At 35.0% G+C, this 17,067-nt stretch overlaps 2 protein-coding genes across 2 annotated transcripts; one reads left to right on the forward strand and one right to left on the reverse strand.

Moving 5' to 3' along the window:
• Positions 1-499: 499 nt before the first annotated feature.
• Positions 500-9,201, forward strand: VPS45 (vacuolar protein sorting 45). Its single transcript, XM_086438219.1, has 13 exons — positions 500-784; positions 1,228-1,423; positions 1,633-1,712; positions 2,749-2,976; positions 3,179-3,304; positions 3,416-3,496; positions 3,583-3,724; positions 3,863-4,041; positions 4,579-4,734; positions 5,065-5,172; positions 5,252-5,373; positions 7,307-7,438; positions 8,952-9,201. The coding sequence occupies exons 1-13, from the start codon at positions 695-697 to the stop codon at positions 9,010-9,012; spliced, it is 1,701 nt and encodes a 566-aa protein (XP_086294345.1). The 5' UTR covers positions 500-694; the 3' UTR covers positions 9,013-9,201.
• Positions 9,202-13,240: 4,039 nt separating this feature from the next.
• On the reverse strand, positions 13,241-14,623 carry LOC147402850 (transmembrane protein, putative (DUF506)). Its single transcript, XM_086437605.1, has 3 exons — positions 14,419-14,623; positions 14,146-14,341; positions 13,241-13,843 (listed from the first exon to the last, which is right to left on the reverse strand). Exons 1-3 carry the CDS (start codon positions 14,551-14,553, stop codon positions 13,380-13,382), a joined length of 795 nt encoding a protein of 264 aa, XP_086293731.1. The 5' UTR covers positions 14,554-14,623; the 3' UTR covers positions 13,241-13,379.
• Between the last annotated feature and the right edge of the window lie 2,444 nt (positions 14,624-17,067).

Genomic DNA, 17,067 nt, shown 5'->3' on the forward strand with positions numbered 1-17,067 from the left:
GAACACCCAATATTTATAGTATTAAGCAATGAATCATGATAATTTGCTACCCCACGGGTATTCTCAATCAACTCCCTTGACAAGACAACTTTGATAATAGTAGATCTATATTTCTTGGGATACACAACTGCACTTCCCCATAAAAAAGTGTATCCCAAAGAGTACATATCTACAGTTCTTGAACTTGCCACTTTAGGGGAGTCGATTGAGTATGCCACGACTCTTAAGATATGTAGTAAAACCATTGATCCTTTTGCATCGGGATATGCATTTGCACATCCTCCTAAATATATGTGGTTGTGTATCCCGAGGCAAAAGATCTGTAATTCTAGCACAAATCACGTCAGGAGAGTATTCTGAGTATGCCACGTGGGGGAGTCCGAAAATCATTATTCTAACAAGAATCCACTTTAAACACGTTTTGAGGTGGACAACGCGGCAAGTGGGTGTACTGAACGTACGCGGTAGGTGCAAATAAAATAACATCAGCTTATTCTTTGTTTTTCCACCCAAACCGAAGAGCAAAGTGGCAGACGAAGCGCGGATCTGAATTCTGCACCAGCTTCTGTTTTAGGACTTCAGAGATACGAAACTTCAACAAACGGTAAAAACAAACAATTGTTTCTCTATCCTCGAAGGAAGAAGAAGAAGAATTTTCAACCTAGACTTAGTGTGCTCTGTAATCGTTCCGAAAATGATGCTAGTTTCGGCCGCAAGAGATTATTTAACGAAGATGTTGCAGGACATCTCGGGCATGAAGGTTCTTATACTTGATTCCCAAACGGTACGATCTCTATCCACTTTTCTTCTCCACCCCCAATTTCTCTCAATTCAAACACTATGAGATTATTGCCGTTCGATTTGTTTCCCTAATTGTCGGAATCTCCATTGCATATTTCCTTTCGACTCATTTGGATCAAATTTTGGATTTTTTTATTTTCTCTATCACTTCAATTTGCGAGATTTAGGTTTTAATGAACGTAAGTAGATGAATTATGTCCGTTAGTAGCTTAATTGACACCTTATCAAATCAACTTCTACGAGGTTCTTGACATTTGATTCGTTTCAACTGATTTGAATCAAATTCATGTTTTATTGGAAAGATTGATTCTTCTTTTTTTTCCTCTCCTATTTCAATTTGCGAGACTTCGGTTTAAATGGACCGTAAGTAGATGTGTTATGTCCGTTAATTGCTTAATTTGACGCCGTATGTATCTTGAATTGCAGGTTAGCATTGTAAGTGTTGTGTATTCTCAGTCAGATCTACTTCAGAAGGAAGTATTTCTGGTAGAAATGTTGGATTCTGCTTCAAAAGAATCTATGTCACACCTCAAAGCAGTTTACTTTATCCGACCAATATCGGAGAACATTCAGCATCTTCGACGACAATTAGCTAGTCCAAGATTCGGAGAGTATCACCTCTGTAAGATCTTTAATTTCTAGAGAATTTGAAAATCTTGACAACTAGGCAGGACAATACATTTTTAATGCTTAATTTAGTTCAAATAGGATGTTTATTTGAATAACTAGTTTTTATTATTCATATACTATAAAAAAATATATATATATAATCTAATCATCTATCTACGGATCCCAATGCTTATATATATGTATATATATTTTTTGGCACAGTTTTTTCTAACATCATGAAGGATACTCAAATTCATATCCTGGCTGATTCAGATGAGCAAGAAGTTGTCCAGCAAGTTCAGGTGACTTTTCATTGAGATATTCTTTTTCTGAAATAAATCTGTTGTTGTTAATCTTTATAAACTCTTTATGGTAAGTAACAATTAGAATTCTAGCCATTTGTGCACTGGGATTTCATTTTTATAGATAAATAATTAAATGAAACTGAAGGAATACTCTGATAACTTTATAAAGATTTGAAGTTACTTAATCATTACATATTAATACTTTTTCCTAACATATTGTTGGGTGTCTTGTAACAAAGTCGCCGAACTATGTTGGTGCCTCTTAGAGTGGATGGTCTACATGTCTCTTATAGTGGATGGTCTACAAACTTCTTAATTTGATAAGTTCTCAACTTATCATTAAAATGCATTTTTCTTGCCCCTTGATTAGAACTGTATTGATAGTGTAAGAGTTGGAGTTGGAAGAAAATTGGATTGAGGAGCTATAATTTGATGGGAATGAAGTGTGAGGACACTCTTCATGAGTTTCAATGTCTTCTAGTATTATTGTGAGTGAGACTTTTTGAGTTACTTGTCATGGCGACTGTAAATATTGAGCATAACATTTGAGCATTACAGCTAATCTGATCGTACTTTTCAATATTTGACAATTAGGTTTCTGGTGAAACTGCTATGTTGCCACTGTAAAGTTAATGATTTTATTATTTACATTATATTCATCTTCCTGGAGAATTTTTTGGTCAAGGCTTCGTTTGTGATGATGATGATGATTCTATCCAGCTTCCTGATACATAATTGGATGCTATGTTCTTATTTGCAATCTATGTAAGGGAACCACTCTACTTGGAGGTTTTTTTTTTTCATATTGTATTCCCTGATTCAGTAATTGCTTTGTATCCGTTATGATTTGATGCAGTTTGTTTAATAAAATCTATGTTGAATAATCTTATACTTACAGTACTTCATCCAGCTCATATATTTGTAGACACTGCTCTTCATCCAGAACTTGGTGCCATAGACATTATCATTTCACTTTGAAAGTTCACGTAATGATCCCTTTAACTTTTAATCATGAAGTAATTTGATCTTGCAGGAATTTTATGCAGACTTCTGTGCCATAGATCCTTACCATTTCACTTTAAATTTTCCATTGAATCACATTTACATGCTCCCAGCAGTTGTGGATCCCTCAAATTCACAAAAATTCTGTGATCGAGTGGTTGATGGTATTGCAGCAGTTTTTTTAGCTTTAAAACGACGACCAGTTATACGATATCAAAGAACCTCAGATGTTGCAAAAAGGATTGCACAGGAAGCTTCGGTGAGCTTTGTACTTTTTTTATTTTTTATTCTGGTATTTACTGCCCAAGCAAACTCTTATCAGAAAAAATATATATATAACTTGTATCATTTGTATTGTCTCAACGTGGGTTGACTGTGTCTGTGGTTAATGGTTTGTAGAATTTTCTGGATTTGTTTTCCTAAGAAACTGACTCATTTCTTGCTCTTATTGGAGAAAACAGAAGCTCATGTATGAGAGGGAAAGTGGTCTATTTGATTTCAGAAGAACAGAAATTTCTCCATTGTTGCTAGTTGTTGATAGAAGGGATGACCCTGTTACTCCCTTGTTGAATCAATGGACATACCAGGTACTCATGACCATAACTAGTCACTCAGTTTGTAAATTTGCAGAATCACTTTATTGTTTCAATGGTACTTTAGGGTACTAAATGAACTAATATCCGTTCCATTGCAAGTAGGCTATGGTTCATGAGTTGATTGGTATTCAAGACAATAAGGTTGACTTGAGAAATATCGGAAAAATTCACAAGGATCAGCAGGTTTAGTTTCTCATCTATCATGTGCTTTTAAGATACTTTTCTCTTGTGATAGATCATTATGCTAATTCCTTCTTGATTCTTATTAGGAGGTTGTGCTGTCATCAGAACAAGATGCCTTCTTTAAAGCAAACATGTATGAGAATTTTGGAGATCTTGGAATGAATATCAAGAGGATGGTGGATGAGTTCCAGCAGATAGCAAAGAGTAACCAGAACATTCAAACTATAGGTGCGTGCATATAAGGTGTTTTTTTCTTGCAAGTTTCAGTTGAAGAATTTTTTGTAGCAGCTTACTATTTTCATTAGTCATAAAATACCTGTTTGAAATAGCTGACATGTCATTCAAAAATATTGTGATCTTCTACAGAGGACATGGCCAAATTTGTTGACAACTATCCTGAGTACCGAAAGAAGCACGGCAATGTCTCAAAGCATGTGACAATGGTTACAGAATTGAGCAAGATAGTTGAAGAGAGGAAACTCATGTTAGTTTCACAAACAGAACAAGAGTTGGCTTGCAACGGTGGACAGGTGGCAGCATTTGAGGTAATAGATTTGTTTTATGCAGTATGTCATTTGCAATTTCTGTATGCTCTGGTTAATATTTACAGGATGGCAGTACCTTATGCATTATATTGGTAGTAATTTTCTATATGCTGTCTTTGGTTAATTTTCCTTCGTTCTCCAAAAGTAAGCTGCTTTTCACATAAATTCAAATGGTCTGGTCCTATTTTAATATTGTCAGAGTAGACATTCACCTATAGTTTCACTACTCCATTCCAACATGTAACATTGTTCAGTCACAGTAATGTGGTGGTGGTCCATGTCTATCTAATGATCGAGATTCAGATATGATCTTTATTGATAACTCAGGACTATCCTAATCTTTTTTTGCATAGTCTGAAGGTGAACTAATTTCCCTAAAGTTACTGTTATGCAAGAGTTGTTGCATCTTATTTCTTGCAAAACATCTTTTGTAACTTCTAGTGGGATTTATTCCCTGAGATGTTAGGTGAGAGAGAACAACTTGGATACATTCTGTTCAAACATTTTTAATCGTGCCTGTTTTGTACTGTTCTGCAGGCTGTTATGAACCTTTTGAATAATGAAAGCATCTCTGATGTTGACCGTTTACGTCTAGTGATGTTGTATGCTTTGCGCTATGAGAAGGAGAGTCCTGTTCAACTGATGCAGCTTTGTAACAAGCTGGCTTCACGGTCTGCCAAGTACAAATCCGGTGTAACGTATCTAACCATCATCCTGCACTACCTTTATCACTTTGGTGTACTTGCTTGAGTTGTTGTGCATTTTTGCATCAAAGTGGCCATCCCACTTAATGATCCAGTGACATTTTTCACTAGCTGTGACATTTTATTTTCAGATACCACCAATATTATCGAAAAAACTTATCATATCATTAATATTTTCTATAACTGTTAAAAATTCAACTTTAGACAGCCTTTAGAGACTCAACAATTCGAGCAAGTATTACAGAGCTTATGGTTTGCACTGCTCTTGGTCTACTCAGAATCTAACATGCTTGATGTTTTGTTCGTCATGGAACAACAGCTCGTTCAATTCCTCTTAAAGCAAGCGGGTGTGGATAAGCGTACTGGTGATCTGTATGGAAATAGGGATCTCCTAAACATTGCTCGTAACATGGCCCGTGGGATTAAGGTTTGTTTGTTTTAGCATTACTGCTTTGGATCCCTTGGTTTTTGGTTCCTTGAACATTGATCTCCAATGATTGTTACAGGGGGTTGAGAATGTGTACACCCAGCACCAGCCTCTTCTATTTCAAACCATGGAAAGCATCACAAAGGGACGGCTTAGAGATGTGGACTACCCATTTGTTGGAAATCATTTTCAGCAGGGCAGGTTTGTTATAATCTAACAGGGACCCTCTATGCTCGATGTTTTAGAAATTTACTATGTTGAACACATCCGACACTCGTTTGCAATTAAAAGTATCTACATTTCGGGCTTCTCAAAGGCACCGTGTCCCACATGTCGTATGTTGGATACAAACACACAGATCTGCTACGTAGGTTATAATGAACCATTTGATTCTCCAAAAATTCCTCAATTAATTCTTTAGCTGTTTTTTCTAGATTGTTGCACGGTTTCTTCTGCCTCATGGGTCAACAATTTGGAGTTTGGTTGAAGGCATTCATGGTAGTCGAGTTGCTATAGTTTTCATTTCAAAGGATGTGTTGTCCCAATGATTTGGTTTCGGCTAACAAATCCTATTCCCCATTCCACTTTGTCATAATCAAGTCTTTTGTTATTAAAAGGAAGTTCATATCTGTTTTCCCTATCTCCATTCACGTTCTTTTGGGGCTTCCTCTCACTCTTTAAGGACCTTCGACTTAAATGTTTCTATTAATTGGGGCTGTAATCGGCTTCTGTTGAATATGACCCAACTTATCTCAGTTGACTTTCTCTTAGTTTATTTGCCTATTGCAGCTACCACTACAATTTCCTGAATGCATTTTTTTCTAATATTATCTTTCCAAGCCTTTCTTCATCCATCTCAACATCCTCATCTCTGCTACACTCAATTTATTAGTGTCATGCTTCTTGACCACCTAACATTCAGTCCATAAAACATAATTGGTTAAATGATATTCAATTAATTCTTTGAATTTTATAGATTGTATTCTGATAAAATAGAGATCATAGTTTCTATGGAACTTAGAATCTGACTTGTGTTTCATGTTGGAGCTAGAAAATGGGGTGTCATACACTTACTCCCAGAAACCTAATACGAGCACACATTTGTATGTTTATTTAAATAATTAAACATAAAATTTGTATTCTGAAGAAATTAGACCATCAGCCTTAGGCAATTTATCACTAGTTTGCACCTGGGTCATGCACTGTTCATTTAAGGTCATGATTGAATTTGTTGTGGAACCCAAATTTTGACTAGTTGACCTACATTGGTCCTTCTTGAAACTTTGACAGTGAGCTGAAAGGAACAAGTTGCAAACTTGTGACTTTGGTTTGAATTAGAGCCAAGATGATGCTATAACTTTTTATATTCAAAGCATGAAAGTAGCAGAATCAAGGAAATATAAAAGGTTAAAATCATGACATGTAATATTTTTAAGTTTCAAAAGGACAGTTAAGCTGATGTTTTATCCAAGGACTCGGTTTCAATCATTTTTGTATTTTTTTGAAGGTTGTCTATACTTGCATCATTTTTTTTTCTCAAATGCCTTGTAAAAAAAAATTAACTGCTGCTTGTTTAATTATAAATTTTATCATTCGTTGGTTAGTACACTGCATAAACATGTGGCAAGTAAAGTTTGGGATACAGAGTGAGAACAGGAGGATGTTATGCAGCTACACAAGCTGCCTGTAGTGTACACGTGACACATCAGGGGATCGGGACCCAAATCCCTTTATTTGGAAGGTCTCCTGGATGGGATCTATTGGGTTTTCCCCGAGTCTGTTCTTTCTCGTTCTGTACAGTTAAAAATGAGTCAAGATCCATACAGTTGAGTCAATGCTCAGATAAGGGGATCTTCTATGAGAGATATGGACTCACAGGAAGGTGGAACCTGACCTGCTCAGTGTGTATGTGCCACGCCTATGTCACACGAAGGGAGGTCACCTTGGTTCTTCCATGAAATGGATTGCCTTCTCATCTGTTTGAGTCACTTTTTTTTCTTATGGTTAACTGAATTTTAATTGTGGCTAACTTGTGGGATTTAAATAAGGTCTTATTAGTAATATATTAGTGATATGTTGATCATGGAAGTTTTTTCTACGTATTCTAAAGGATATAATTTTCATTCTTAAGCAGGCCTCAGGATGTGGTGATCTTCATCGTTGGAGGCACGACATACGAGGAGGCACGTGCTGTGGCTCTACAGAATGCCACCAATTCCGGGACGCGTTTTATACTTGGTGGTTCTGCGGTGCTCAATTCTAAGAGGTATATTCCTAGTCATCATTATTGCTGCGTATTAGTGTTTTAAAACCAGAAGGCTTCAGTTGAAATATTCTCGGAATGAGATGTATTGGTGATTCTCCAGTCGTAATATAACATATTATTAAAAATAATATTAAATAGCTATTCAAGAAACATAAAATGTCAAATGATCCGAGTTGTTTCAGATCATTCAACTTGTTGAGCACTACTGATTGTGCTATCTATGTCATCGATATGGCTGAAATGCTGGGTTCCACTTCATTGATCACTTATCAGAAAATTCATTTCATATGATCCAAATCCAATCTGCCAATTACTTTTGGGTGGGCCACAAGGAAAAATTGCTTCATATGATGATCCTAGGTAGCCTTTGTATTGGCTCATTTTTTTCTCCGTAAATTCCCTGTATTTGGCCCAACGATGGTTAGGATCATCATATGAAGCAATTTTTCCTGGGAGGTTCTTCGGAATGGTGGATTCATGCACCTTTTCTTTTCTTTTCTTTTCCCTGGAGTGCCAACAAGTAATGCCCAAGTGTTCCTCCTACCACTCTAAAAGGCAATATCTTGCTATCCTTTTTTTTTTTTTTTTTCACTTTTCTCATTCAAACCCTTGTATCTTTTCTATTCCCCCCCCCCCCCCCCCCTTCTTCTTCTGATCTCTCTATTGCTCTCATTGCATCCATCATTGTCATTGCCATTCATCCTAGCTTCGCCTGCCACCATCAACTTCTGTAACCATCCCAACTCCCTCATCTGGATATCATAATCTCAGCGATGATGGTAGCGTCTTGTGGTGGTGGTTGGGGAGGGTTAGGCAGGGTTTGAGGGTTACTTGTTAGCAATCCAAGCTATCTGGTAGTAGTAGGTGAATAGGAGTTGTAAATATGTTAGTCCATAGTACCGAGGCACCCAGACCACACCTTTGCATGTCAACAGGTACCAAAAGGAAAGGGGAACAGTGCAAATGCTGTTATTTATATATTTTTTCATGTTACCTTGAGTGTCAAATGTTGCACTTGGTTTATTCATTCAACGTGACATTCTGGCGGTTTAATTTGCAAAACTCATGACTAACGTATAATGCATCGACCAACGTAATAGAAAATATATGACATTGTTGTAGAATATAGATCATCATGCAAAGCTTAAGATCCAATCCTTTGCATCATATAATTCCTGCTCAACTACAGTAAGGAATGAGCAACCATAATGTATCAGTGAAATAAATACACTGAAGCTAGGAGACATCTGATTTCTTATTAGTTTTCACAAATACTAATATGCTTGCAAAATTATAAAGAATTATGTTCAGGATGATTCTTGTTTGTCTAACTAGTGACCTCTATACAAGATGGATGATTTCCACATTTTGTTCAGTATGTTTATGGGAAATTTTTGATTTAGTATTTAACTGAATTATAATTGAAGTTGTTAAGATGATTTTTCTTTTCTCCGTTATGTAACAGCTAAACCGCCTCACTGTCTAAATTTTTTGTATTGGTTGGGAAATGCAGGTTCCTGAAGGACTTGGAAGAGGCCCAGAGAATAGTCCGGACCAACACTAATATGGTTTGAAACCAAGTGTTTTGGGCATCTTACTTGAGTTTCATCTCAGTTTCTGTGACGAAACAAACGACCAGAATGCACCTGGATACGGCAGCTTTCACTATCCACATTTGGACCTATTTGATGGGCTTATACGGTTTACTGAAATGTTACTCATATCACCATTATAATCAGTTAGATATCAAGTAATGCCTCTAACCTAACCACTGTTATTAGCACCTATCCAATCGTATATTATCATTTTTTTGAAAATAAAATATATACAAATGACATGTCATTAAAAAAAAACACACACACACTGTTGTTGTAAAGGTGGCTATGATTAGGTAGTCAATGTCCAGAAATTTTGCTATTTAAAACAGAGTTGGAGTTTGCTGTTGTCAAAAAAAAAAATTGATGTTAAGCTGTTAAATCATATAAAACTGTCGTTGTCTTCCAATGTTCAATTGTCGCCAAATCAAAATTTAGAAGGTAGATTTTCCCAGTAGACCTTATTTTATCAAGTTTGTTATCCAGCAACCTGGTAGATGCCACGGATATAAAGGACAAAATTTTAAGAATATTGAAAAAAAGAGAGTTAATTTTCATAGTTGAATTTTAACATTCAATGGTCATTCACTTTCAATAAGTTCAAAAGGTATTTTTCTTTTGAATCCGAGTTTTTTCATGAAATCTGGAAGGTTGTGGTGTTGGATTTACCAATTTAATAATTCAGGGGAGTCTAACAACTCTTAGTGGTTGTTTAAAATTATGATTAACTCATAAAATCTTAAATCCAAAAAATAATGATTCAGCAAAGAAAAGAACGAGAGGGCTTCTATTTGGCACCCCAACCATTATTTATTCTCAACCATTCATTTATTTTTTTTATTTTTAATTGGGGTGTGATAAGTAAGAGTTGCGGGTTCAATAGTAGCAGCTCTTTAAAACTAAACTTAATCTGTACTGATTGGCCCACGGAAGGTCATGCACGACATCAGATTTGCCCTCTAACAGATCACGATTTTGATGTACCAACCAACACAAAGGTTTGATGTCATCTCCTCCCATTCACCCAAGAAAGTCTGTAATTCGTATTTTTATTCTTTTAGGTTCCACCTATTAGGCTACTAGACACTAAATTCTACATCATCAGCGAATCTCTAATCAGTAAATCTGAACCTTTTTTTTTGTTTTTTCTTTCACAGGGGTTGATTTGTTGAGGGTTTCTTTGGTGCTTGTTCAATCGTACGGTTAAAAAAATGATCAATCAAGCACATTTCAGCAACCCATCGACCATTTCTTGTACTCGAACATTGGGTCCTAAGGGCGGAGCTAGTAAAGAGCTGATGGGCCAATTGCCCCCCCCCCCCCCCCTTTGAGATACCCCTGTATTTTCAATTAATTACATGTCCCATTTATCATCACTCCCTCATCTCTCTCCCCATTTGTCCCCCACAGCCTTATTTCCCTCCAATTTTTGTCCCCACACCCTCACCTCCCCTCCAATCGTATTTTTCAGTATAAAAATTTTTCCACCATTCAAGTGCTTCAACTATATAACTAACCATAATTTACCCCACTAGAAGAAAATCCAGGCTCCACCCCTGTTGGGTCCTAAACTAAAAGGAAATCGTTACCGGATAGAGTTCCTACAATCCGCCACATCGAGTGAGTGTACTTATTATGGTTAATTTAGTGGCGGCACACCGAGTCTCAGTCTGTACATAATGGAAAAATCATTTTTTTTTCTTTTACCTTTTACCATTTTTGCCTATCGCACACACACACACGCGTACACGTTGCTGTTTCAAAAGTAGTAATAGTAAAAAATGAAAATTTGCTATTTTGGCCTCCTATGCTATCAAGTCATCAACATCAGCAGCAGCAGCAGCAGCATTAGAAATCATCATTTGTGTCTGGTTATGATGTTGGACTTTGAAGAGACGTATTTTTAATACACTCTTCGTACGATAATCCATACGTCTTATCGTTATCTTTTCCTGCTTTTCTTATGTATGACCTTTCCATCGTTGTCCCTGTAGTTTTCTAAAATTGGGATTGGATCCCTGTTCTAAACTTTTGTGGATTACCCCCTCCTTTATTTTATTTTAGGATCAAACAAAGGCACGCACACAGAAAGGCCAATCATTCAAAAATCAAAACTAATATGTCCGATACGTGTCAATATTATCTCTGGTGATCAAAGATCATCTTATCCGTGCGTACCACAGTAGGGGAACACATGAACTAACAACAACTTGATAATCCGACACATATTACATGCAAAGAGAGGAGAGTAGTCCCCATGTTCCACTCATAACATATTAAAAAAAAATTGGCAATAAAGCACAAGGATGAGTGATGGACACGTCCAAAGGACACACAACTTTACAACCACCAAACAAAAGATCAATACATATCATGAGCATACAAATGAACAATTTCAAGAGATAACATCATAATACATGATCAGATAAGAGATTTAATACGATCTAACTCAACCAAAATCTCTCTAACGAGAGTCATGCTGCAATGATCTCAAGATTATACCTTATATCGCACTTTCTTGACGTGAAAGAGTGTATAGGAATCATAAATACCTTTTCACTCGCATCTCAACGAAAAGTATATATGGTTCCTATACACTTCAAGGTGTCAAATGAGGTGCAGTCTTAAGATCACTTCAGGATTATTGTTCTAATAATTTATGGAAGCCGCCTAACCTTACTAAACTAAGTAAGGATTTCACCCTCAATAAGGGTTCTTGGGCTCACCTTGTGATATCCAAAAATATGATCGGATGTTTTAGGGTTGTAGAAGACAAAATTCTATGGACTTTGATTTTTTTTTTTTTGTTGAAAAAAATCTAATTTTCATCACTGAATTTCAATTTTAAGTTTGGGAGTTAAGTCAATGTTCAATAGCCATCTATTTTCAAAACCTTGGATCAGCTCAAAAGATATTTTTTTATTTTTATAAAATCTTAATTTTCGATGAAATTTAGAGGGTTGTGGTGTTGATTGCTAATGTGATAAGTGATAAGTTTTGGCGGGTCTAACTCAAAAGTCACAATCAATTGGCAATGAGTAGAAAGGCCAATGAGTAAGTCATTTGCACAAAACTATCTTTTTATAAGGTTCAAAATCTAACTATCTTAATAAGGAAAGGGCTTCACTAATCTATAACAATTCCTCGGTTCAAGTTAAAACCCTTACTGCTTATTTGTAATTTTCAAGAAAATATTGAACGTAAACATAACTCAAATGAGTTTATGAGTCAACTTTGGAAGTTGCTTCAAACAATGTTTAAAGCCAAATCAACTCAAGTAGACTCAATTGAGTTTAGAACATAAGGTTCTCCCCTGTGACTTAGCCTAGGGCTAGCCATGATCCGAAATATACTAAATATCCGAGCAAGTCCAATCCAAAAATGCATGAAAATTTGAATTTTTGGATTGGATTTGGATTGAAATCTTAGATCCAAAATAATTTCGGATAAGATTCGGATCTACTCCTATCCGAGTCGAACTTATCTCAATAATTTTATTTTATTTTTATTCTTAATTTTATATAAATATATATAGATAAAATATTTTAATCTTTTTTATTTTCTTCAATATTTATAGTAGGAAAGTAGATTTTTTAAGATTTCGAACATTAAAAATTTGAAAACAAGGCATGTGTTCGATCGGACATGACCAATTTGGATTAAAAAAGAAATAAAACGGATCAGATTCGATTCACATACTTATTAATCGGGTACATTTCTACAAAAATTCAAATCGATTAAGAGTAAAACTGATTCAATATCAAACCGCTCCGTTGCCAATCCTAACTTAACCTTCACGTTTTCCTATTATTTGAAAAAGGTAAATAATTCTTAAGAAAAATAATTTTCCATCGAAATTTTGTGAGCCTCTCCTACTTTAACTTGGTCCCTAAGTTTCTCCTCCTTTTTCGTCCCCATACTTTCCAGGGATCCTACGAAGTTTCCAAATCCACCTAGAAGGCTAAAACTACTCATCAATTAATACAGAAATCTAATTATTTAATACAAAAGATACTCCCATAGATAGTTAAATCAGAATGAAGGAGAGTTATCTGACACAGTCAGACAGGAGTACTAGGAAATATCTAAAAAAATAAAAACAATATTTTAATTATCTCAAAGACTTAAAATTAGAAGAAAATCCATTTTTTTTAATTGCTGTAAAAGAGATCTTTTTAAAAGAGTTAATGTTATCAAGCCAAAAAAGAAATGTTTGCTTAACAAATGTCTCAAAATACATACCTCGCAGATCAGATGCAGAAAAAAAACTATAACAAAAAGATCAAAAATTGAGGCAATAAAACCCTAGTTCAAAAACCTATCTAAATTTAGACCCATTGCTAAATTTAGCAGCAATTTATACTCATTTGAGAAAATTGGCTAGTCAAGGCAGACCCACCTCCAAAATCGTTTCTCTTGGGCTTAATATTTGGAGGTGACCATTTACCAAATTTGGTAGAAGATTCACTATTTTCTCTGCCAACCTCCTTGCTAGGTTTGGTAGAAGTAGTGGAGACTTTATGACAGCGTGAGAGCCATTTGGATTGCATGTAACTTGTTTTTCTCCATGGAGGGATGTGGAGACCTCTCTCTTTTAGAGATTGTTTACCAGCTGAACATAGTAGAGAGATTATCTTGAGTAGCTTTTCTTCACTCCCAACAAAGATCGATGGAAGAGGGTTTAGGAGATATGTGTAGGCTGATGTAGGCCTTGCCAACTCAAATTGAGACTTGAAATCTATGTCAATTATCAACCTAATTGAATCCCCAGTTTCATCCACCATCATTACATCCATGTACTCATAACCACCTGTATAATCCAAAATTAGAAGAAACAAAAAGAGTTTTTTTAGTAAAAAAAAAAAAAAAAACCTTAATAGAATAAAAAATGGGTACTGAAAAAAATTAATGGGTACTGAAATATTAGTATAAAAAAAAAAGGTGTTAGGTGATAATCAAAACCCAAATAAAATAATAGGGTACTCAAGAAAAGTGAAACATTAGAGCCAAAAATTAAGGGAAAAAGAAGTTTTCATTCAAAACACATAAATCAAAGAGAGAGAGAGAGAGAGAAAACAAATGGGGTACTGAAGAAAGTGAAGTAGAACCAACCTCCTGGACAATTCAAAGTAGTGATCCAAGAACAAGAAGTTGTACATAGAGAAGCATTATAACCATCATTCCTCAACCTCATTAAAAGCCATTTCTTCAGACTATCAGTCTTCCTCTGAAATCTCACACTCCTCAAGTACTTCAAGACTTTCTGAAGAAGCAACTTCTCAGCATCTGTGACTGACCCAAGAATCCCCTGAAACCCATATAATATTAGAACAAGAAATAACCAATAAACTAAAGATAAAATTTCAAACTAATAAGTGTAGAAACCTGTAAAGTGAGGTATTTGGAATGATTATTAAGAGGGAGGAGTTGAGTAGATATTGAGGAGATGGGTGATGTTGATTCTGATTCAATGAAGTCATGGACCATTTGAACCAATTTCTCCTCTTCTAAGCTACCCATTTTCCCTTTCTATGTCTTGATCTTCAACCCAAGTTTGTTAGTTTGTATGTTTGTATGAGAAGGAGTGAAGATTGTTGAGTAAGACTCTTTGTAGGGCTCTTTATTATATATTTGTCTTCGGTGGGGCCATTACATTTTAAGGTGGCGGATGAGGTCATCGTAAGAGCACTCTTTCAGTGTGGATAGAGAGAGAGTGAGATGGGTTTGATTTGATGGATTTCTGAGAAAAAGAATATTTACCTGAATATCCTGGTCTCCTGATTTATTTTAAAGTTGGGAAAAGGCACATCTCTAGGATCTTTTGAGGTAGATCGATGGTTGAAAATATCTACTTATATTTAATAAATATGTTAAACTTTTTACTTAATAAACTTGATTAATAGATGGTCAATCACAGTATATCCTTTTATATAAACTAAATAAATTCGTAAGATCAATAATTTATACAAAAAATACCAAAATTGGTTGATTTGATCGATTTTTTAAACATGCATGGAGATATTTCAAAAGAATAATGCTGAAGTGACTTGGGACTAGAACCTCATATCTCACTTTTTAATATGAAAGCATATGGAAATCATATATGCTTTTCATTGAGATACAAGTGAAAAACATGTATGGTTCCTTTCCACTGTCACCTTAGGAAGTGCGATATGAGGTTTCAGCTTGAGGTCACTCTAGCACAACTCATTTCAATATATGCGCTGGACATCTTTGAACTGGACAAGTTTCTAAGATCGTTCATTTACCATAAATTAATATCTTGTTGGGTTGTCCTCACGAAATTGAAAGGCATTGGTCAAGTTTTTTGTTGTAAATGAAGCATCCCATTGACTCATTCAAATTTATCTGTTATGTTCTTTTAAAAATTCAATCAAACTTTTGAAAACTCAATATAATCATCCAATGCTTCATTGGAACATTATCATCTTTCAGTAATATATTTAGTTATTTTGTCTTCTAGTTTTTGTACAATGGAACTTTTATAAATATAAAAAATAATTATTGATATTTTTGTAAAAGTATTTATTATAGAAATATTTTTAAATAATATTGAAATATTAAATTATTTTTATCCTTTTTTCTAAAAGAGAAAATATTTAAAAGTATTATTTAAAAAAATTTAGGTGAGTTTCACTCAAGGCTCGAAGGGTCTATGTTGGTATAATCTAAAAAGAATTGTGATAATCTGACTTACCCACATGGCTTACTCAATCAACACTCCTGACGTGATAAGCTCGGAAATCGTAGATCTACTTTCCTCAAGATACAAAATTATGATTCCCTATAAAAATGTGCAGTTTTGTATCTTGTTGAGAGCATAAAAGTACATGATTACGATTTTCGAACTTGTTATGTCAGGAATGTCGATTGAGTATGCCACGTTGATAAGTTAGATTATCGCGACACAATCTAAAATTCCAATTCTTGGAACCATGGTTAAATCCTATATTAACTCTTTAATTGATAATTGGTGCAAAATAAAGTTGGAGTTCGTTAATTCATTAAAAAAAAAAAATTATAGTGGAATCCAACAAATAATAATCTTTAATGCTTTTGATTTTAGAAATAAGTCTCATCAGCAGTTCGAAATGGGTTACCACCCATATTTTAATAAGACCATGGAACCAATGCAGAAGGTTATAAGTTTGGAACCACTCAAATAAATTCTCCATGAAATGAAAAACTATTATTATTGATAGGACAAAGGCATGATGAGAAAATAAGAAAGAAATTAAGTAGTGGCTACAAAATCTAGATGTGAGTGGGCTGTGAGCCCATTAAACACTTGGCACCATTTGGCAAGCCCAAACAAGGAGTGAGCCAGTAACTCTGATCCTTTAGAGGACACGTAATCCTCATAGTTTGCTAAACATTTTAGATACCGTAGATTCTTTGACCTCAGTCTTCTCCTCTAAGTTAATAAAAACGACCTAAAAAACCCTTTATTTTTATTTATAAAATCAGTCATATTCAACATCTTGAATAAAATGATGCTGGTGTTGATGACCATGAAAGTGAAAATGATGATGGTGCTGTGAGGCAAGTGATGGTGATGAGGAGGAGGGTATTGAGGTCATTTTTTCATCAGTTTGTAAGAGAAGACTGAGGTAAGGGAGGTTATTTCATCAATTTATTAGGAAGGGAACATTTTAACATGACCCATTTTTAAATTTAAGGGAAAATTACTCAAAAGACCTTGACAGAGAGAATTATTTCTAAATAGTTCTTAAATTTTGGGCGATAGTTTGATAGTTCATTACTTAAACATTAATTCATTTAGTTCTTAGTGGCTCCTCATTATCGTAGAGCTCACCACTTTTCATTTCTCGTTGAGGAAAATATTTTTTTGTCGAGCTCACCTCTTGTCACTGTTGATCTTGTTATTTCAATTTATTGTCAAGTTCACCGCTATTTACTGTTGAGCTCACTATTTTTTTATTGTTGAGTTCGACATTTTTTATTGTTGAATAAGATAATTTTTAAAAATGTTGAACTCGATAATAAAAATGG

Source organism: Akebia trifoliata, chromosome 4, assembly GCF_017979445.1.
Source record: "Akebia trifoliata isolate Shusen 1 chromosome 4, ASM1797944v1, whole genome shotgun sequence".
NCBI classification, from domain to species: domain Eukaryota; kingdom Viridiplantae; phylum Streptophyta; class Magnoliopsida; order Ranunculales; family Lardizabalaceae; genus Akebia; species Akebia trifoliata.